The sequence below is a fragment of the Saccostrea cucullata genome, unplaced genomic scaffold, assembly GCF_032062105.1.
Source record: "Saccostrea cucullata isolate Sc308-1 unplaced genomic scaffold, CSIRO_AGI_Scuc_v1 ctg247, whole genome shotgun sequence".
Taxonomy (NCBI): domain Eukaryota; kingdom Metazoa; phylum Mollusca; class Bivalvia; order Ostreida; family Ostreidae; genus Saccostrea; species Saccostrea cuccullata.
The window spans coordinates 519,244-543,760 of NW_026934500.1; the positions used below are offsets into that span (position 1 = coordinate 519,244).

The window sequence follows — 24,517 nt, forward strand, 5'->3', positions numbered from 1 at the left end:
GAATTTTCCCTAAAATTTCACGATTTCATTTCAATTTCTTTTTAAAATATTATTGACTTCTACATGGTTCTCCTTAATTAGGTTTAAGAAACATTCACAAATAATGTGTTTTAATGTCAAAAATAATTTTTTTAATAAAAAAAATTTAAAGTATCTATTCACTTTCAATCTTTCTTTACATATTTTAGTAGACACCCATATGTGCTTGTTAACGTTCAGCAAAAGTTTATTCATAAAACAACTTACTTTCAAATAAAACTTTCTTTCATTTTCTCTGAACAAAATGCAAATCTTTTTTTTTAAAAAAAGCAATTCAAAGATATATTGGACTTAAAATGCTGAGATTACAATTTAGAGAGGTCTTTTAAAGATCTATGAAATAAAATTTTGTTGTGGCATTTCTCCGTAAAATATTTAATTGTGTACGTGTACATGTAATATAAGAAAAATATGCAAACTGTAATATTCACATACTTTAATTGAAAGCAAAATGTACATGGCATTAACAAGTGCATTTACATATAACTTATCAAAGAGTAAAAAGCATTGTACATCATGTACGTACAGTATCACAGTTCATCAAATTATTCATAAACAACAAAGGTCACAATCTTGAAGGTGGGGATGTCATATTTCTGGGTAAATTTGTATCCAAGTTTTGGGATTAAAATCTTTGATAAAAAAAAGAGACAAAAGCTTATGGGGAACAATGCTAACCTGAGTAAGGCATACATCAGATTTATCATTTCCAAAACAGGAGTTCTTAAGAGGTTTTCATAAAATTTCCACAAATTTTCACCATCTTTTTGCAAATTATCTCCCCCTGAAAGAGTAACAATATTACTAGTCTAGCCACAAAAGGAGGGAAAAAGGGGGCATATGAATATCCCCTTCCTACCATTTAAAAAGGTGAGAAGGGGAACACAAATTCCAAACCCCATGACTACACATGTATGCCTATACATTTAAAGCAAAAAATTGTCAAATTATCAATTATATGCAATATATTAATCATAAATCTGTTTAAAAGCTGTCTTCTTTGGAACTCTTTCTTCTTCATTAAGATTTTCTGCAAAAAAAAAAAGGACAATGGATTATTATACATGTACTTATTTTCTGTCGGGTCTTGCTTTTAAAACATGAATTCCAAAAATATTTTTACAACAATAACTATAAACACACAGACAGTTCTGAAAACTGTATACAGGCTTTTTTTTGCCCTATCTTATTTTCACCCTTTTCTACACATGCAAACAAGTTTGCCCCTTTTTTAATTCGCCCAGCACAGTTCTGATTAAGCGATAAAGCCATTTTATTTGAATTCACCCTGTTTTGAAACATGGGCAAGAGGGGCGAGAATTTCCCTGTATACAGACACAAGTAATTTAATTTAAAACCTTACCATCAATTCTACAAAGTTGCTGCAGCAGAAACAAAGCTGACCTCTGACCTTCAGTCATGTGACCAGATAACAGAGTCAATAAATGGTCTTTGGCCTCTATCAGATCTGATTCTGTAGAAGATAACGTACAACACTGTATCTCAAATTCCTTTCACAGATGACATTATTTATATCAGAACAATTGATATACTGTAGATCACTAAATTTTTGCGACACACTATTTTCGCAAGATTGTCGTTGACTCTTTATAAGCGAGACATAATTTTCACGAATAGTTGTTATTCCTCTATATAATCGTAAGGAATACTTTTATACGCGAGAATTAAATTTTCGCGAAAGCATTGTGTCACACAATTACGCGAAAATAAAGTTCTTGCAAATAAAAAGTGATTTACATTATAAAGTGGTAGGTACATAATACACATTTATTGACTGGGTTCGAGGGCAACATGCAATTTGTCGATTCCAAGAACTGAACTGTTTGCCTGAAGCCTAATGGCCTCAGGCAAACAGTTTGGTTTGAGGGATAGACAAAATGCAAGTTGCCCTTGAACCCAGTCAATAAATGTTTTGCTTTACCTTTTATCTATTTATTATTATTTTTTGGACATTCATGCATGTCAAGCACCAAAGAACACAAATGAGATTAAGCTGACCCCACCCATTGTGCAACATATTTAGTGGTTCAACATCATACTGACAGGTCCAAAATCTCTCTCGTGGTTAAAAACATATTTTTTCATGAATGCTCAGTAAAAACTTGGAAATACTTTTATTAGTATTGATTTACATAGGAACAAATTTTTACAGGTATAACAATTCTAAATGTAGCAGTTCTGGCTACATGGATATTGATCTGGTTTGCTAACAGCTGCAGAACTATAGCTCTCCAAAAAATATATATTGACAGACGGGAGAGCTACAGTGCCACCCACTGAAAAAACTGTATATTTATTGCACACAAAAAAGTGCGCTGTTTCTCGATTTATTTCTCCATGTTTTTAAAACTGTCATCTTAAAATATTACTAACCGTGTGTTTCTAACATATTCTTTCACTGTTTCATCAACAAAACACTCCTTATAATTGTTGTTAAGAAGCCCTTCTGGGCCTGATATTAAGATCATCGAAAATTTGGTCTATTTATTCTGCAATTTTTGTTTGCAAGATAATTCCGTCCAACGCACTTTGAGCAGATGTCAACTACAAGAGTACCTGATAACGGAGTAAGGAATATTTTGAAATCTAGCTTTTTTTGCTATAGAGGTAATAATTTGAAAGAATTAATGCATAACTAAGCTCAACTTTTTGTGTGCAATAAATATCCATTTTTTTCAATGGGTGGCATTGTAGCTCTCTGGTCTGTCAATATATATTTTTTCCGGAGAGCTAGTTCTGCAGCTAGCTGGCTAAGCGATAGAGCACCTGAATAGGGTCCTGTGTTCAATTCCACTGTTTTATTTATCTTATTCTGAGTTAATGTGTGTGATTTTTACCTAGAGTCGAGTTGCTGTCTTGAGGACTTGTTCTGAACCTGTCAAAATGAACCGATATCACCTCCGACCTCTCCAACAGTAGATGATGTAAGATGTCCAGATCAATGGCTTGTAGCAGGCTCACTAGATGTAAAATGGATGTACAAATCTGCAAAAAAAATTTCATATGTATAATCTCTAATGCAGAAGTGAACCCCTTAATGATAGACTAATTTCAAAGCAAGAAAAGTTAATCTGTGTGTAACCTAGCTTTTTTTAAGGCCTATTAATTACATTTTCAACAGCAAGATACTGTAATTAATCCCTTGAATAAAAAGTGAAAATTTCGGAGGCACATTTTTCATTGTAAAAATATATGTGTCATGAGACAAGTAGGTGAGAGTGAATAGGCTGTAGTGGACAAAAACTGACAAAGTCTCTGCAAATTTCTTTAACTTCATGTTAGCAATTTTCAACGGCACACATAATAATGTTTGCTTATCAATATGATTTACTGTCACACTGCTTAAATTCCTACTATTCATGTAAAATTTCAAATATCTACTGATAGTTTAGCCCCTGTATAGCCTGCGTAGCCAAGACTTGAATAAATATAAATCTGCACTCCATTAAGATATGCCATGTATAAAAATTGACAATCTGCAATTTTGGCATTGTAATGGGGATGACATAAACTGGCCCTATCCCTGAGTCTACAATTTTTTCTCCTCCAAGGATGCTGGATGTTAGTTCAAAGCAGAAAAGACCCCCTTTCCTCACCCCCTATCATCTAACCCCCATCACTGAGGAATACAAAACAATCCCAAACCAACAGAAAATAAATAATTTTTTACTTGAATAGCCTTAAAATTGCAGAGCCAAACACAGACTGACCAATATCATTATACTCCTCGATCTTAAATCTCAAGAACACACATGTACTGTATACCGGTATAGAATAATTTTTGCCCCCATTTTATTTTCGCCCCTTTTACACTTCTCATAGTTGGGCAAATTTAAAACTGGGAAAATTCATCAAATACAGTATTATTCTCTTAACAGACTATGACTGGGCAAATTTAAAATGGTTCAATATTGTTTTCAGGTATGAAAAAGGGTGAAAATAACATGGGGCAAAAATAAACCTGTAAACAGTAAATGGATCTTCTTCTAAGTGCTTAAAACTAAATAAAACTAATACCTGATTGTTTAGATTATTTCTGTATTTAAATTCAGCAAAGTCAGTGATGTCTTCTGATGTTTCCAGGGCGATAACAAGACTTTCCCAAATAAAAGAAAACAGCTGACAGTCGCCATAGTGACCCCTCTCTGATGGAGACCCCAGAGCCAACGCTGCATTAATTCGCACCTTGAAGTTCTTACAGTCTTTAACAACAGCACACAATGTTATCATCAAATCTCGCTGAAAGTAGAATAGTTTTTAAGAATTAAAAGCCTTTTCCTAGGCACCGTGTAAGCATGTACATGTACTTAGTTTAACATTTACCACACAAGTGAAAAAGATACATACAGGGTTATTTTCGCCCCGTGTTATTTTTGCCCTTTCACGCTTGCAAACAAATTTACCCTGTCTTAAATTCACCCTTCATAGTTTTGTTTAAGAAATTATACTGAATTGTTTCAATTCGCCCAAATGAAAGTAGGGCGAAAGGGGCGAAAATATCCCTGTATACAGTAGATGTAATTACAGAGGAGCCTAGTTTATCCAGATCAATGCAATAATTCAGGTACTGTATTTCAATGTTGGGTCAAAATTTGTGGGGAAAGTTATACCTTTATATATACCAAGTATGTTTCAGTGATCTGAACACAATTTGCTCTGGTAAACAGGCATCTAGATTAAAGAGGCTCAAGTACATAAAGACCTAACTTTTTTTTCTCAGTAGACAAGCTACATTAAGGAGCAAACAGACTTTAATCAAAAGCTTCCAAAGTAAAAAGGGGACTGATCTGTATTGAATTGACAATAAACATAACAGAAACATTAACCTAGGATCAGCTATGGGGGTACACTAAAGTTCTCCTAAACTGTAAACTAAAGGTGAGCTAGAAAATCAAACTTACTGTCCAGGGAGCTCCTCCAAAATTGAGTAGTGTATTTTTAAACATGTTACTGACTGCATAGCAGGCATTCCATCTTAACTGTGAAAAATAAGAAATAACTTGCACTAGTGGATAGCAATATATCACACATTTAATGTAAACAGCAATAAGTAATATCGCAAATACCTCGCAGTTATCTAACTTACTACCGCTCTTTTGCGGGGAAATTGAGAAAGCTCTAAATCTCACAAGATTTCTAGGGCACATGACATTGTTTATAGTAGTGACAATCGAATGATTCAAACAATTTTAGGCCAAAAATACAATTTATTGCCAAGGACTGAACTCCAAATAGTAGATTGACAAATAAGGATAGTTTAGAATATTTTATCAGCTTTAAAATGTGACAATTTTCAATGAAAATTCAATGAGAAAAATCTGCTTAGTTAAAAATATCTTTGAAAATGTAACATTTTAGGATTAGCTTCTCTCAAAAATTGATTAGGTTGATTTAGCAATTTTTTAGCAAGCTATTCCACCAGGATTTTTTACTTACATGTCCTTATAAATTCTACGATGATTGACCTTGCATTCTATTCAATAGCAAATTTTCCCCCATTTAACAGACGTTTCCTACCTCCATCACAAAGAGTTCCGCTAAGTAAAGTAATCGCAATATCAAGTATCACAGCATAAATAAATTTGAGGATGTAACACACAAGAACAAGAGGCCCATAGGCGACAATGTTCACCTGAGTACAGCTGTTCTTCAGACACACACACCCCACCCACTCCTTATGAATGTCCTCATCATTTAAAATCATGATGCATGTGCTAACCTGCACAAAATAGTATATTTCTGCCAGAGGAGCAAAAGGAACAAAATTGAAACTGTACTACAGGAGGATGCCTGCATATTTTTCTCACTTATCAGTGCACAGCAGTTCTTGAGAAAAGATTTTTTCCGATGTATTCCAGTGTAAAATTTTATTTCACAAAATGGCCCCATCCTACCTCAAAGACAATGATTTGAACATATCATTTAACCCTGAACTATACTTGGATGGTTGCGCATTGATATGACTAATCAAAGCCCTTCCATTGTTGAGAAAAAGATTTTTTTTTATGCTGTAGAATCATCATTTATAGGGGACTGCACCTGGTGGGTTTTTTTTAAAAAAAATTTCCCAAATAAAACTTTGATTCCCTATCAAGATACCATCCTATTCCCATGATTTGAGCAAAATTGAATGCACACTTTGTCAGCCTGAGGAAGCTTGTCATAATATTGTTTCATCTTTTCTATATGTGGTTCTTGAGGAAAAGATTGTTATATGACCCACCAAATGTTCATTATTTCTAAATCATCTTGAAAAACGGCATGATTCTCCATTTTTTTACATGAGGCCCACGGGCCTTATAGGTCACCTGAGTATCATGTAACAACTTTCCAGTGATTGTATTTGGTTCGTGTTTTAAACCAAAAGCCATGAAATTCACAAATTTTGAAAGAGGCACCATTGCTTATCAAAGGGCAGATTTCAAAGCATTAATTTATTTTTAGTCAAAGTACCCCCTTGGTACCCCTGACCCAGCAGCCCTGAAATTATCTATTTTGAAAGAGCCCCTTTCTTCATTATAAGGCCAGCATTTTTTTTTTTATGTTTAGGTTTAGTTATGAACATGAGAATAAAAAAGTCCCGAAGGAGAAGGAAATGAAAATTTTTTTTTGATAAATCAATTATTAACATTTGTACATTCTTTTTTTATGCTATCCTAATAGGCTCCTTACCACTGGACACATAATGCTTACAAATAGGAAAGTAGAACATTTAATTGCTTATTTCATCATCTACCAGTTTGGGCCAGTTATATAAATTTTGTGATGTTGATCAAAATATATTTTAAATCAAAGGCCTGACGGCCTGAGAGGCGCATCGCATTGAGGGTATAAAACTTGTTTTTTGTTAGAGAAATTCAACATCAATTTAAGGGAATGAAAGAATCCAGGAATAAGAATTTAAAAAATAACTAACGTTTCTTTGAGGTTAAAAAAAATTGAGCCATGGCTCTGAGTTTTAGCCAATCGATCATGTGCAGGAGAGGAAAAACTTTTTTCTTTTTTTTTTAAAAAAAAGATAGTCTGATATATTAATATTTAAATTAAATCATAATTGATTTTAATTGTATTTTAATTCTTTTTTTATTTTTATTCTTTTACTATAAGGAAGATGAAATAATGAATGTCAATATAGAAATTACTAGTGATGATTATTGAATAAATTCATATAATTTCATATCTGAATTATTTCAGTTTCTTTCATTATGTGCACTTTTATAAATATCACTACTTTGTTTTTAACTTTTTCCCAATATAAATGGCACAATATATAACAAATGTTATATACATGAAATGTTCATGTAAATTATACGGGACTAAAATAAACAATCGGGCGTGGTATACGGTTTATTATGAACCCGATACAAAACCGAGTAATTTATCGTACGAGCTGTTGTTATGCAAATAGATCTTACTCCGCGCAGGGCACGTTTGTTGTTGTTTTCTCTCTTTGTTTTAATTGTTTATTTTCTCATTTTTTGTAACCTCTGTTGATTCAAAGTAAAAACATGTATGTGTGAGATTTTATGTTATTAGCTGTTTAAAATTAACAATGGATATCTCCAGCTTGTCAATGTACATTAGCACTATTTTTAATAACGTGTTAAGAATCAATATTGTTGAGTCCTTTGCCGCCGCAGTTTAGATAAGAAAGAATTGCCTGGTGATCGCAATGAGGCTGCATCGAAAACGATGCGCCTCAAAAATCAATTCTTTAAAAGTCTTTCAATATATCTTCATTTTTTTAATATGTGTTAGGTGAATGTGCAGACATTATTCTAAAATTTACTTGATGCCTAAAATTATAATTCCTATCATAAAACAGACAGGGAGTATTGGGGAGTAGGGTCAACATTTTTTCAATTAAGTGTAAAATAATTTTTCTGGCTGATACAAATGATACTACATGCCTGTATATATTTGTATATTCTTGTCTTTTAATAGTTGAATTTTTTTTTATTTCTTCAGGTTATTGTTTATTTCTTCCTCAAATGGACTTCACTTCTCCACATCTGATGCATAAGCAACCCTTTTCTGAAGAATGATGCTTAGACTGTAAGCTATAGCAGAGATCTAAACAATGTCCCTGGCAATATGCAATAGCTACCACGGGCAGTTTAAAACCTGGGGGAGGAAAATAATTTACAGTTACTTTTGAAACGAATACATAATTATCTCACCAGCAGGTCATTGTGCAACAAAGTCGTCAGCATTTTATTTGTCCTTTGAACAGGTGAAACGTTTTGAATGGCACTCTTATCGATGAATTTTACACAAAACCAAGCTATCTTCTCAGATCTAGCTTTATTTACCCGCCGTTTCATCGTAAAACTGGAAGTGCGAGTTCGTAAATTTGAAATCTCGATCCCAACTCAAATTTGACATCGGAAAGAAAAAAATTGTTTTATTTTTTCCTAAAAATTCAATACTTTGAGCGGAGGGTTTGTAAAACTGAAAATAAAATAAATCCTGGCCCTAAATATGTAATTAGATCATTAGCATATTAACCAGGAGCAAAGGATAAGATGTTCAAAGAATTCATGCATTTCACTATATATAATCATTAGAGCCCCACCTTAAACAAGAACCCCTGACCCTGGGGCCATAAAATTCACAATTTTGGTAGTGGCACTCTTGCTTATCATAACTATGTACTTAGTTAGTTTATATAATACCCAGGAGCAGAGAAGAAGATTTTCAAAGAATTCATGTATTTTCATTATATAATCAATAGAGCCCCGCCCTAACACCGGAACCCCTGACCCTGGGGCCATAAAATTCACAATTTTGGTAGAGGCACTCTTGCTCATCATAACTATGTACTTAGTTGGTTTATTTAATACCCAGGAGCAGAGAAGAAGATTTTCAAAGAAATAATGCATTTTCACTACCTACTTATTTAGCCCCGCCCTAGCACTAGAAACCCTGACCCCAGGGCCATGAATTTCACAATTTTGGTAGAGGACTCATTGCTGATTACAATCATGCAAACAGTTTGACTGCTTGATGTCCAGGAGTAAAGGAGAAGATTTTTAAAGATTGCATTAGTTTTAGTGATTTTGGCCCCACCCCTCAGGCCCCAGGAGGGCAGGGATCATGAAATTCACAATTTTTGTTCCCCTTCACCCATAGATGCTTTGTGCCAAATTTGGTTGAAATTGGTTGAGTGGTTGCAGAGAAGAAGCTGAAAATGTTCAAATGTTAACGCACGACGAACGACGACGGACGAAAACAGATAGCAATAGGTCACCTGAGTTTACTCAGGTGACCTAATTAACTTCATCCCCTTTACTCAAGGGGATGAATTTAAGAAATTTTGCTTGAATTTGGCCCTGTACTCCTGGAGAATGAGTCGAAAATGTAGAAAGAAAATAGAAGGACAGATGCACAGATAGACCTAAGGTGACCAGAAAAAAATCACAAATCTGTGGTTCAGGTGAGCTATAAACAATGCTAATAAAGAGGAATGTCATATTACCTTCATTGTTCCACTGCTGATGTTCTTTATTAATGCTTTGACTCCATCCTCTACAGATGTTCTGAAAGAACTCTTGCCTGAAATCAACACAACAACTCATCATTTCAATTTCTTCTATACATGAACAACAAATAAGAAACACAATCATTACTTTAACTGCATTCAACCCATATAAAGAATTAACATGTGCAGCTTAAATCAGTGATAAATGTTTAACAATAAAAATAAACATGCAAGTGCTATTGTCCAATGGTTTACAGAAATTCCAAACCAAATCCTACCGAGGCTCCTGATTGGTAGATATCTGAGGATATTTCCCAGGGCTCTGACTGCGTTAGACTTGACTTTGTCACTGTCCTGACAGGCCTTTATGGAGGTACTAAACAGCTTCTGTAGCAGCATGTCAGAGAAGTCATTCATGAAGTCATTATCACCATCAATCCTACAAACAAATAAATAATGTCAGGAAAATTAGAAATCACCTGTCTACATGACAATCATATGAGAAAAAAATACAAATGGTAGACAAAATGGAAGAGCAATCATTGGAAGACTACAGAAGATACATGTAATTAGAAAATTGCCAGGACTGTTATTTTGAAGTTAATTTTTTTTTAAATTTTTTTAAAATAATTATTGATTTCTTTTCTTGATTTTCTCAACCAGAGACCTGTTGTACAGTTCTGCAGTTAAAATCTGTCCTCCTATCTCTCCTGCATTGAAAAATATTAAGAACAATTGCCCCTTGTTTCAATCTACTTTCTTTTCTTGCTTATGATAAGATCTATATCCTTACTTGTTTAAGACTAGAGCATCACAGAGGTTAGCTAGGGACCAGGCAGTCTTAAAGCGGACATTCAAACAGGTGTCCTCCATAGACATCAAGATAGCATTAGCAGCATCAGCTACAAAGCACACATCCTAAGTAGGGATTAAAGGAAAATAAATTACTGAAAGAAATATGACTTATTTATAGCAGCATTGTTGTTTCTTAATGTTTTTAAAATATTTCTTCCCTTGTATATTCCCAAGTATAACTTTTGAATAAAACCTAGGATCCAAAATCCAATAAGTAATTCAGAAGCTGCACCACCTGAGTATGTCCAAAGACATTTAATTAATTTTTCATCAAACATCCATGAAAATCTGACATATTTTGTCAATTCTGTAGATCATTAATATAAACTTAATATACTGTAGTGTACTTAATCTCTTTTGAAAATCATCAAACTCCTTATGATTTATGGAAAAACACTGAATCTTAAAACAAAAAAATCACCTTCAAAAAGCCAATTTGTTTTACCCTGTAAAATTTAGTTCTTACTTCTAGACAGATTAAACTGACTTACCTCTCTAAGACAAGGAAACAGTACAAACACTCCAATGGTCCTAAGGGCCGAGGATCGTACTATTTTATCTTCATCTGACGTTAATCCCAGAATTAAGGTGATGCACAACACCCTTTTGTCAATCTGAAAGATACAAGCTTGTAAATATATACTGTATGTAAATCTGAATTTCAAATACACTGTCAGGATTAGCTAACCAGTACTCTTATTTCATCAAATCTAGACACTCTATCATTCTTGTAATTAGCCAAGCACAAAGCAAAATGTGTATCTATATAAACAACTCAATGGCATTTATAATCAGTATTTCTATGTAAATGAAATATTTGTGCATGTCATTTAATACATTTCCATACTGATGCTAAAATCAATTAAAAGTAACATCATCAACATTTTTCTTACTTACTGGTAGGGCAGCGTAAACTTCTGGTCCTATGTTGGAGGCACAGTCACAGGTGGTGGCCTTCACTGCACAATTTGGCTCGGACTGGAGAATGTTAGCAATGGCTATACTCAACAGTGAAATCCAGAAATCTGTCACCTGCAAAGGATTTTTTATTACATACTGCAAAAACATGGGTTGGAACAGTTTTGAAATTTAAATGTATAACAAGTCTATATTATGAATATGCTTTGTGTATGCCTTTGGCCTCAGACCATGCAACCTAAGTCCTCTTTACCAAGCAAATAACTCAGGTGTGTATACTCCCTCAAGTTCAGTCAAAAACCTACAAATATACAGCTCAATCTTATTTATAACATACCTGTTGCAGAGTTAATCTGCCTGAGGAATCTGTTGCATCCCTTGCCTGTACTTCTCTCTGAAGAGCTTGAGTCAGATCATCCACAAGCTAAAATACAACACATTTTCATCTATACATGATTAAATCTGCACAACATTCACTTTGTATAGCCTATGCTATACCAAGGTCATGTAATTATGTTGACATTCAAAAGTGGAAGGGACCATGCACCCCAATGCTCCCCTGAAAAATACTTACAAATGCAAATGCATAAACAGGCCATAATAAAAATATTTCTAGATTCTCATCCCAACCCGCCCCGATTTTTTATCTCTGCCATGATTTTTTCATTTCTTTTTTTCTTCGTCTTAATTCTGATTGGGATTGATATTCAACTACCACTCACTTTTCATTTTAAATCATGTGAATGTCAGCATGATTTTTACAGCTGAAAAGATGGTAATTGCTAATTGCTGTAAAATATATCAAATAAGGGTCATTGGTTGTGAAAGATTGGTGATGATGTGAAGTTAGAGGTAATGGACCTTTACTATGACTTTTATTTGGGTATTATAGATAAATCTGCAAAGACTGACCAGGTCAATAAAAAATCTGCAAAATGGAAAAAATAAAAATTATAAAATAAAAGCCACCTGCCTGCGAAGAGAATCTAGGAAATTTTTTTATTATGACCATTGGCCTTACTGGTATGTTGAATTTTAAAGATTTACATCACTTCATTATTCCTTTATTTAAAGCATTCACATTCTAATTTTATACTATTGTAAAACTGACATGATTACTGATGTAACGTTTTCGGATAAATGAAGCATACAGAATTGTACACAATCTTTCTTACCTTTGATGTGTGAAGACGAATCACAGGATCTGGATCAGCATAACACTTGAGAATCAGATCTTGTAGGACAGGTAGACTGTTTCTATAGAGATAATATAATTACATGTAACTCCTCAAATTAAATACTGTATTTCTCCAATTTACAAATATTACCATATACCGGTAAATATCCAGTTATATTTTCTTAAATTAAAATTTGTATTTGCTCATGTAAATGTATGAGTCTGAGTTTGTAATAATAACACCCCTTTCCATATCACACCCTGTATCACTCCTCTGGCCTATGGCCCTCTGGCTGACATTGGTGTCTCAGACTGAGACCGTGTGTGATGTGGAATAGGGTACCTACATATCATTACCTATAAACAATATATATGTAATATTGAAAACTTGATGTTACACTGTTGGGGTAAGTTCACTGTATCCTGTAACATTTTCTACCTGATTATTGGGAAGTATCCTTTGCCCAGGTGAGCTAGGACTTGTAAGGACTCCAGTCTTACAGGTAGAGGCTCCGTATGTTCTCCGTTCTCCCCCACACTGGGCAGTATGTTCCTCACACATAACTTCACCAGCCAAGATACACTGTGGGCAGAAGCTTGTAGACTCATGTCTGAGAACACTGGGGTCTGGACCCCTGAGGATGAACCCATAGGGCTCCCCATTCCTGGGGATGAGTTTTGAATGTCCTTGACCTCCTCCATCATGCCTGCTTCAGCATTAGGAGAACAGTTACTCTGGTTACCACTGCTGATTCCCGAGTCTCCACTCAGATGAGGGTTGGTGTCGCGACTGACACTTGTCTGACTGTGCGGACGGCCTGACTGGATGATGTGACAGACCTCCATTAGAGGGGGCTGTATGGCTGCCACAGCTCCTAGGCATGTCAAGCAAGCCACTCTCACATTAGGATCTGTAAAAACAAAGGTATTAGTGTGTGCTCAAGTCTGCCCACTCCATTTTACTTTTTTGTACTCATTTCCTATGCTATAAATCTGGAAATTTTACAGTCTGCTTTTCTGATCATATTTTGTCCGTCGTCCGTCCGTCTGTCCGTCCGTCTGTCCGTCCGTCTGTCCGTCCGTAAACTTTTCACATTTTCGACTTCTTCTCAAGAACCACTGGGCCAATTTTAACCAAACCTGGTACAAAGCATCCTTGGGTGAAGGGGAGTTTAAATTGTTAAAATGAAGGGCCAAGTATCCTCCAAAGGGGAGATAATCAAGAAAAAACAAAAATAGGGTGGGGTCTTGAAAAAATCTTCTTCTCAAGAACCACTGGGCCAGAAAAGCTGAAACTTATGTGGAAGCATCCTGGGGTAGTGTAGATTCTAAATTGTTCAAATCATGGCCCCCGGGGGTTGGGCGGGGCCACAATAGGGAATCCAAGTTTTATAGAAATATATAGGAAAAAACTTTAAAAATCTTCTTCTCAAGAACCAGTGGGCCAGAAAAGCTGAAACTTATGTGCAAGCATCCTGGGGTAGCCTAGATTCTAAATTGTTCAAATCGTGACCCCCGGGGGTTGGGCGGGGCCACAATAGGGAATCAAAGTTTTACATAGAAATACATAGGAAAAAACTTTAAAAATCTTCTTCTCAAGAACCACGGGGCCAGAAAAGCTGAAACTTATGTGGAAGCATCCTGGGATAGTGTAGATTCTAAATTGTTCAAATCATGACCCCCGGGGGCTGGGCGGGGCAACAATAGGGAATCAAAGTTTTACATAGAAATATATACGAAAAATTTTAAAAATCTTTTTCTCAAGAACCATTGGGTAAGAAAAGCTGAAACTTACATGGAAGCATCCTGGGATAGTGTAGATTCTAAATTATACAAATTGTGACCCCCAGGGGTTGGGTGAGGCCACAATAAGAAATCAAAGTTTTACATAGAAATATATAGGAAAATTCTTTAAAAATCTTCTTCTCAAGAACCAGTGGGCCAGAAAAGCTGAAACTTACGTAGAAGCATCCTGGGGTAGTGTAGATTCTAAATAGTTTAACTCGTGACCCCCGGGGGTTGGGCGGGGCCACAATAAGGAATCAAAGTTTTACATAGAAATATATAGGAAAATTCTATAAAACTCTTCTTCTCAAGAACCAGTGGGCCAAAAAAGCTGAAACTTATGTGAAAGCATCCTGGGGTAGTGTAGATTCTTAATTGTTCAATTCATGACCCCCGGGGGTAGGACGGGGCCATAATTTGGAATCACAATAGGTTATTACAAGGGGGAAATCTGGTAAAGAACAGCTAGCATGGTCAAAGCTACTCAGGTGAGCGATGTGGCCCATGGGCCTCTTGTTTAATTTCTAAACATAGACTGTTTTAGGAAATTTATATTTCTGAACTCATGCAGACTTACCCCTATAGCTAATGAAATTTCTGATTTGTTTAACAACCCGACTAAGTAGCCCTGGTCTCATCCTCGAGTAAGGTACATTGGTAATCAGGGTGGATACACACTACAATATACAAATATTACAACTGTATTTATACAATGTAAATCAGCACTATTCAAATGCAAGAACATCAGATTTCCTAACAGGTGTCTAGAAACAGGAGTCTAGAAAAGCCAGATGTGTAAGGGATAATGACATTTAAAATTTCACTTGCTATAACTCCAAAATTAACTTACCCAGTATGATGCCCCAAATTTTTTTTTATACTTATATAAACGTATTAAACTGGGAAAAAAAACATTTATTTTTGCATGTATATTTTTATATACATGTAGATACCAAACATTGCTGTAGTTTGTGAAACTAATCCCATAGTATTTCTCCCTTACCCCCAAGTAACATGCCCCAGTTCTTTTTGAAAAGATTTTTAAGGTTTTTTTCCAGAAATATTCCCATAAAAATTTGATTTCTAATACTGGCACAATCCTACTCCTGAGACTAGAATATGAACAAACTTAAATTCAAACTGCATGTACATGTATACCCAAAAGCTTCTGCATAATTTTTTTTATTTTTCTGTAATATATTTCCTAATTATGGTTTTTCTATTAAAGAAACATGAATCCTCTTGATCCAAGTATACTCCATGCCAAGTTTTTAAAATATGCCCAATGATTCTGGCAGGGAAAATTGTAAAAACTAATTTACAAATGAACAACAGAAAAACTTTTATCAGAGAAGCTTACTAGAGCCTTCATGAGCTAAAAAAAGTCCATAAATAAAACTGACTTCTCTAACCTGAGCTGTTTTATATCATGTAGTATAGGTTTTTGTTTAATTCTCACCTTGATAAGCTGTGTTAGAGTCAGAGGAATATTCTCGGAGACTAACGCTAGCAGAAGACATCGGTGGAGCTCTCTTATTGTAGAACCCAATACAGCCGAAAAAGGAACAAATGTGGCAAACTTCTGGTCACTAAGATCAAATTAAATATTTCTTCATTGAAAAAAAAATCAAGCAATAATAACAACATCTATTTCCACTTTATTTAATAAATTAAAACTAATGTGCATGCTTGAATTCATAGTTATGCATTATGGGGGGAAAAAAATGTCAATTTCATATTATCATCTGAAAACATAATTTTACATAAAGCCTTCAAAATAAGGCATAATGCCATGAGTTTTCATAAATGATGTGATAGACATATTTATTTCTATACTGGTATATATGTATATTGATAAATTGATTTTGATCGCATGTTAATTAGCGATTTGATAACCCCAACTGCTGCATCTATAATGTACATGTACATGTATATATTATATCAGATATATACATGTGTGTGTGTGTTTACTAACCTTTCTTTCAGAACTTTCTATCTTGTCATTGTAAAAAAAAACCTTTATGCCTTCTGGGCCCATAATTGGAAAATAAAATTATCTTATCTTATAGTACTTTAATTTCAAAGTAGTTATTAATTAGGCCTATTCTTTACCTGTCATCAGCAGTTGCCAGCAGAGTTTTTGTGCCATCAATAAGAGCTGTCAAAGCTGCAAGAGCTCCCATTCTGCACTGTAAGGGGAAGTAATTCAAATACTTACAGTTTCAGTAGCTTTTAAATACATGTACTGTACTTATACATGTACTTTTATTCATATGCAAACAGAGGCAGTAAAATTGATGTAGCTTGAATAAAATAGGTCATTGATTATACATTGTACATGGCCTTAATGTTATTTGAATTTTAGATATATTTTGTAAGACATTATAATAAAAAATTATAATATCAATGAAAACTTGCCTTTGGTGAGGGGTCTTTCAGAATGACAGTAAAAAGTGTGTGGACTTGAGGACTATTACCAGCTGCCGTGGAGTCAGGTATGAATGACGACCAGTATCCAAACATTACTCGCTTATTGATGCTCTAGTTAAGGAGAACCAAAAAATATCATAGCATTACTTTGTAAGATATATTCTAAGCACCAACTACATTATATTAAACAGGTTCATTTCTTCACTCTTTAATATTCACAAGAAAAATTGTGATCCCATATTGTGGCCCTTTTCTGTTCCTTAAAAGATGTTTTTGTTGAATTCCCTACATATTCCCCATATAAATCAGTAATCTCCTACTGTGGAGACAACTACCACCAGGGTCATGATTTCAAGGAGTCCATCTTCTTCTAGACCAACGGTTCTTGAGAAGACAGTTTTTGAAGAAACCCACCTTGATTTTTGCATTGTCTTGATGATCTGCCTCTCAAGAAGGAGTGAGCTTTCATTTTAAGAAAAAACAAGAAATCTGTGAGCCAATGCTCACTAGTAATACCCCCGCTCTGATGTAAATAAGCACTATCATGTTAATATACACAAGTTCAATTACAGGCAGATGCACAGAAAAATATGAAGTTGACATCAGATTCATATCAAAATTAATCCCACCATAAGAGCATCCCTCAACAAAGAGTGTAATAAAATTTCAAGCATCCGCTATGAATAGCTAATGAGAAAACTGCGACAAAGATTTGTTATGTATGAAACGGACAAACACACAGACAAACAGGAAGTTGATATCCGATTTGAGTGAAAATGTATCCCACTATATGGCATGCCTCAGAGAAGATTGTGCTAAAATTTCAAGCAGCTACGATGAGTAGTTGCTGAGAAAACTGCGACGAAAATTTGTTATGTATGAAACGGAGAGACGCACAGACAAACAGGAAGTTGACATCGGATTTGAGCGAAAATGTATCCCACCATATGGCATGCCTCAGATAAGATTGTGCTAAAATTTCAAGCATCTACGATGAGTAGTTGCTGAGAAAACTGCGACGAAAATTTGTTATGTATGAATCGGACAGACGTACAGACAAACAGGAAGTTAATATCGGATTTAAGTGAAAATGTATCCCACCATATGGCATGCCTTAGAGAAGATTGTGTTAAAATTTCAAGCTTCTGCGATGAGTAGTTGCTGAGAAAACTGCAACGAAAAGTTTGTTACGGAGAGACACACGGACAGACAGACAGACGGACACACAAGGGTAAAACAGTATACCCCCCTCTCCTTCGGAGCGGGGGTATAATTATTTCCCTTCATTCAGAAGATGGTTTTCGGAAAGTATGGTAGAAATTGGTCCTATTGTTTTTGAGAAGTCAAATTGTGAAAACAAACAAAAAGATAGACTGATGGACTGAATTAAAGATGATGGACAACAGGTGACCAGTAAAGCTCATTTAAAGTTTGCAGTTCAGATTAAAAAAATATTTACCTTTATCGTTGTGTGCAAACAAGCCAGGGCACATTGTCTGACTTTGGCATGCAGTGACCTCAACCTTGAAGTCTGACCTCCCTCAGTGTCAGAATACTCCGACTCTGAACTGCTGATTTTTGCCCAGTTGGGTCTGGAAGATACTGCCTCTGCAGCTTTAGCTCTTGTCATCTCTGTTTCATCATTCTCATTCTCCTCCCTCTCCTGTGGTGATTTTGAGGTTGTGTTCCGATTTGTTTCTGCTCCTTTCTTTGCCTTTTTCTTTTTGTACTTTTTAACGCCTCCAGACTTTGCTGAGGAGTCATTAGTCTGTGGCTCTGACTTTGTGGGGCTTGATGGGGCGGGGTCATACTGACTGCGGGGGGTGGGGTATAGACTCTCTGGTACAGCCACTGGAGCACCAGGCAGACCATGAAACATAAACACCTAAAGACAAGAGATTTACCAGCATATACATCTATCTAAATCATCAAAATTATTTTTAATTAAAAATTACATAAATTTTACATGTTAAATTTGTCCAATCCAGAATTCACTAGTTCCACAAATATTACATTACTTTGATGAAGTATAAAGTTTTATATCTTTCTTTATAACAGTGCTATTCATAGCTAGATTTAACAAAATAACAAACCCTAATTCCAGCTAACAATGGTCCCAGGTTTTCAGATGGCATTATTTTGGTTGCTGTCAACAAATTGTGTAGCCCTCTCAAACTGCAAATCAAAATCTACAAAAGAGTACCAATTTATATTTATTGTTTTTGAAGTTTAAAGGAAAAGTATACAAAAACAATTAAACCCTGTAAGAAATTTCACTGAGAAAAGCTTTTATTGCGAAACTGAAATGAAAATCTATATTCAGTGATGGATAATGCATTTGCTACACAGTACCTTGCACTGTGTTCCTGGCTCCATGTTAGCAACAGGTACTCTATGTAAAAGTTCCAATAAAATCTGGAAACACAGGGCAGCATATCTGTCATCCATATATTCCTCACTGGACACTCTTCAAAATTAGTTAAACTGTTCTTAATGAAATGATAACAGACATCACAAGACACACAACTGACAGAAAGACAAATGAACAGAGGAACATCTGACACTCTCTGTTTCAGAGAAGCTCTATTTTGCTTTTGATACTATACCTGAAAGTCAGGTTCTCCACACACTGAACCGCTCCTTTAAGAATATCCTCACTGGTGGCATCTTCTTTAATCAGTGGAATCAGAACCCCTCGAGGCCCAAGTAGCACTTCATGAAACTAAAACAATTAAGCAAAAAATCAACTGTGATGTGGGTTCAAATAAAACTCAAATCACATTTCCAGTGGAATATTTTGACTGCCTATAAACCTGAGCTAATCTGTCCACATTTTCATACACCACAGCTCCCAGTGACTGGAGAATCTCGGCGGTGGCCCAGTGGGATATCCTCTGTACCGCCTTCACCAGGAAATCTGTGGCGTTCCATAGAACCTCATCCTCCAGTGACAGCTGTCAAAAATAAACTTACAGCTATCAAAAAATATATCATTGAAGGAATCAGCAACATTCCAGTTCTCCAAGAGCAAGTCTATTTCCTGAGTTAAAGTCGAGGGCAACTGGTTAATTTTTAACTGCAATTCTACTTTATACATAGTATACGTCTCCCCTTATCACAAAGACCATTTCCCTGAATATGCTGAATAATAGTTTTATCTATAAACACCAATGAAGCAGATGAAATTCATAAAATTTTTGGAGAATATTAAACAAAAAAATTATGGTTTGTCTTTGGGCAATTTCAAAAGGTCTGCAAAACTGAAAACTACCTCAGAACTATGCTGTCCCCCATCAGTTGCTTGATAACATTATTTTTGTAGTGAATAAATAATCTGAAAAATCTTACTTGCTGTTTTGCTGTCAGACTGTGTATAATCTGGCACACTTTCACTGATATCTGTTCCTCATAAACTGGTATTATTCTGCATACATGGCAAATTAAACTGTTGGCATCCTAAGAAATAGAATTTTTGCATTTAATATACCAGTATGTTATATATTTTAGTCATTTACATATCTGGAGACTTGTTTGCTAAATAGCTTTGTTTGGGTCTACATGAATCATACAAAGAGTTTAAACAAGGCCAAAATAAAATTATAGTTTGTTTGGAATTGCCGCCCGCCTCATTAAAATACCCCCCGCTCAAAAAATTTTATTGGCAAAATATTAACAATATTTTTTTTTATCGTTTTATTGTCTTACATTGTTTAGTACAAGTTAGTTCGTTCGTGGAAATAGCTTTATAAAGTCGGGTTTGAGCTCATATAAATTTAACAACGCGGGTCAACAAAACGCTTTCTTCATAGTATTTATGATATAGCGATTATAGGTGGCAATTTGACAAAATAAAAGCCGCCAAAATGTCAGACCTTGTTGGAAACATTCAAGCGTTGTGTTGAAGAGCAGAACATTTATGCATATCTTTAAAAATAAAAGGTGAATAAAAAATTAAATGGAATGATACATCGATACCTGGAAAGAGCTATTATAATAGATTGCTCATTGAACTTGATAAGTTAAGTCCGTCATGTTGGAAAAAAAATGATCGTTCAGTTCCCACTTAAAAAAATTACATGGATCAGAAACGTTTTATCCCAAATACTATCTGTCAGTATGACAAGTCTTTGCAACGTAATGTTAAAACTGATGCATGGTGAAAACTCGAGAAAGTACCAAGCACCCCCTCCCGGTTTTCCACAAAACATCCCAACTATTCCTTAGAAATTTTGTGTGGTTTAAACTGTTTGCAAGCGTTGTCTTAAATTTCAAAGAGAAAAACTACGAAATAGACTTATAAAAGTATTGTTTAATAAAGATTCTTATAATAAACTAGAAGTTTGATGCTGAAATATAACTTCTAGTATTAATAAATGATCAGATCTTAACATCTAAATGAGATTAATATTTCAGTATCGTTCTGTGTACATCTTTTTTTCAAATCGGACCAAATAATATTAATAAATAAAAGAAAGTGGATAATAAATGGAAATTACCACTGTTCATTGAGATTTTGTTTTTTATCATTTAGCTTCAATTTGTTAAAAAAAAAAAATAATAATAAAATCCCTCCCTCCCTCCTGGGTTTGAAAACCCCCAGGCGGCAATTCCAAACAAACATTTTTTTAAGGATGGCCCAAGAAGGGCATATGGTATCACATGTACTCTAACAATAATCAATAGAGTATCTATGCACAATCCTATATGCCTATGGTTTTAATTTGGGTTTTTTTCAAAGAGGTAATAAAAGCAAGACTAATCGTGGGTTTCCGACATTGATCAACCTGTAAACATGAACCATAGAGCAAAGAATCTGAATCATTCTGACTATTGCTGGACCTCTTCAGTGTTGGAGGTTAAAACAAATATGTCAGTGATATGATACAATCAATTTGGGTTAAACTGAAACCTATTTAAGGATGTACAACACACCTACCCCAAAAAATTCCTGTTGTTTAATTTTCGTTATTTTTGTATATTTAGTACATGACTATATCTACTGCATGTATGCACATTTTGGACAAAATCGTTCAAGTGGTTTTTGGACAGGAACTTCCAAAAGTTACCCCCCTTTAGTTGTTTACAAGGAGAGAAAATTTTTAATCAATGAACTACTTAACCTTGATTTTCAAAAAAGCCAGGTTAGATATAAATGTCAAATTTCATTGGCTTATTCCTTTAACCATTTAACACAAAAACATAGTCATCTTTTTGATATACATATCATCAAAATAATTTTTAAAGACCTTAAACTGAAAAACTATGAATTATCTAAGCCTTGAAAATTGCGTATTTTTCAAATTCAAAATTTTTTTGTGAAAAAACCTGTCGTTTAATTTTGGTAAAAAACTTTCTTCAGGTAGCTGGTAGTAAAAATTATCTTCATAATTTTTTGTATAATTTTTGTACGACCAGTTTTGATTTAATAGCGGAAAATTACCCCCTCCCCCCTTCTCAATAAATCACGTTCCCTCGCTTCTTTCAGACGGGGGTCGATCACTTTGTTATATGAATCTACAAATACATATTAAAAAAATTAAATTGGAATATTGCTTTTGCTTCAAAAATATATTAACTTACAAATTTAAAAGTTCTCATATGTAAAGCGTATTTAAATGTAGATTTTTAGGCAATTTTTGAATACCCCTATCACCCCCACCCCTTCTTATTTTGCGTCGCAGACCATTAGCGTTTGACGAAACGTCGTTTACAGTGCAAATATACTGGTATTTCGTCATTTGAATCCCGGAGGTATGCATTAGTTTTAAAATTCATGAATGCAGAATAAATATTGACTACTCTTTTTATATGTATCAGGAAAAAATTACTGAAGGATTTGTGTTTAGTCCATATATGTATGCGTTATACATTCCATATCACATGAAACCTGGATACGAATGCAAGTTTTGTTGAACTTGAATATGTTGATTTTTAATTTTATTTCTTTAATTTTATTCATTTAAAAAAAGGTGTATGTTCGACTCTCCCGTGATATAAATTGAATAATTGTAGTTTCTTTCATGTCATTATTTCAAACGAGACAGTATGTGGCCGTCGGGGTACTTCGACATTTGCATCTAGATGTACACCCCTCACGATATATTGTACGCATTTCTTTCAATGTCGTCGCTTCTAAAGTTAAAATGAAAATTCCGTATTCGTCCACATTAACTTCAAAATATCAAACACGAAACTCTTCATCTATTTCAATTTTTATCAAATCGGACTTTGATATTTTTAAAAATCTTACAGGCTACGTTTTGTTTTGACTCGAGGAAATGCGAACCGACATTGTTGACAGAAAGTCAAACGATTTGCGGCAATAGGATATTCATAAATGCAGATAATTTTAGTACAAATGAACAATGCTTTTCAATTCTATACTTACATTGTGTATATGAGGTCTATAGTATTCAATTCTCGGATTTTTCGGGTCTTGCTGTAAATGTATCTGATTCCGTGGAAAACCGTGAATAAAGGGAGGAAAATAAACATCTCCTACATTTTCAGAGTTGTTCCTCTTTGATCAGTAAGGGTCTGAGAACAACATCGATTTTACATTGTAAAAAGTTTTTTGTTTATTTATTGTTGTTTTATTTAATTAAAGAAGAAAAACAATATTTATATCGTAAATGCACAAATTGTAATGAAGACCATTAATCGGAATGCTATATAGCCAATTGTACATAATGAGAATTTCGGCAATGTAAAATAAAATTTTCAGAATAAAAAATATGCTGCGCTGCAAATGATCAAAAATACAATTTATTGTATATGAAATGAAATTAAATAAACATTAAGGGATGGTATTTTATGTACATTAAGGGATGGTATTTTATGTCTTGCTTTTTACGGAGTTTAATCGGGTTAATTAAAAAATACTTATTGATTGAGTATGGTACGCACAATCACAGCCAAGCCCCATATCCCAATTTTCTTTCATGATTGATATACATCGGGATCGTTTTACTCGTCGTTTTGACGCTTTATTTTTGACGTTAAATTTGACGTCACGTCAAACGTTCAATTGAAATCGCAAGAGTTATCTCCCCCAGTGTGTTGTACGTCTTTAAGGTAAGAAACAAAAGATTTACAGTTAAAGGGAGTCAAAAATGTCTAAAAACTTGCAACAGACGGAGAGTTCAATTCATTGTGTTTTGATTGAAACAAGTGGTCACAAGTGGTCAAAAAAAAGACAAGATTTCCAGAATAACATTGTGTGGCACTGATCTAAGATTGGAAAGAGACTCAGGCTCTGTTCTAAAAATTTTAAGTCTCAATGAATCTAGCTGAGATTAGGTACACAGCATACACTTTCACACTGCACTGGTTGCAAAAAATACTGTAATATTCTCTGCTGGATTAAACAATTTATTTAAGTTGATATCTTGTACTACTTTACTATTCCGTATTAGGGTTAACTTTTAGTACATAAATTGATAACAAGTGTCTGCTAGATTTTGCTAGAGAAAATTCAAACGTTCAGTACCTCTTCATCAACAAACTTCTGTGAATAATCTAAAGCTATCAGCTCGTCAACCAAAACGTTGATGTCAGTTTTAGACGAGACATCATCTCTATGCGTTATTTTAAGTAGTCTTTTTAGGCAGTTTTTAAATGTAACTTTTTCACCATGGTGAGAGTTTTCCATCTTTCTAAATTTTCTCCTGTGTACTACGATCCCGATGTATAAAATAAAATTAAAGGGAGTACTCATTATTTTCATTTAGTTTTAAGGGCGTTGTCTTTAAAACCTTTTATGCATCATTTATTTAATACAAATAATTTTTTTCCATATGTTTTACTTTCAA

General features: G+C 34.5%; 1 protein-coding gene across 1 annotated transcript; it reads right to left on the reverse strand.

Annotated features, from left to right (window-relative positions):
* Window positions 1-462: 462 nt before the first annotated feature.
* Window positions 463-24,382, reverse strand: LOC134240870 (HEAT repeat-containing protein 6-like). Its single transcript, XM_062722975.1, has 24 exons — window positions 24,196-24,382; window positions 20,055-20,162; window positions 19,520-19,660; window positions 19,313-19,428; window positions 19,059-19,173; window positions 18,800-18,895; window positions 18,166-18,591; window positions 16,695-16,817; window positions 16,389-16,465; window positions 15,736-15,865; window positions 14,854-14,953; window positions 12,931-13,402; window positions 12,490-12,571; window positions 11,652-11,738; window positions 11,294-11,428; window positions 10,888-11,010; window positions 10,335-10,459; window positions 9,820-9,980; window positions 9,539-9,615; window positions 4,962-5,039; window positions 4,078-4,299; window positions 2,898-3,045; window positions 1,403-1,513; window positions 463-1,069 (listed from the first exon to the last, which is right to left on the reverse strand). The coding sequence occupies exons 1-24, from the start codon at window positions 24,355-24,357 to the stop codon at window positions 1,008-1,010; spliced, it is 3,477 nt and encodes a 1,158-aa protein (XP_062578959.1). The 5' UTR covers window positions 24,358-24,382; the 3' UTR covers window positions 463-1,007.
* Between the last annotated feature and the right edge of the window lie 135 nt (window positions 24,383-24,517).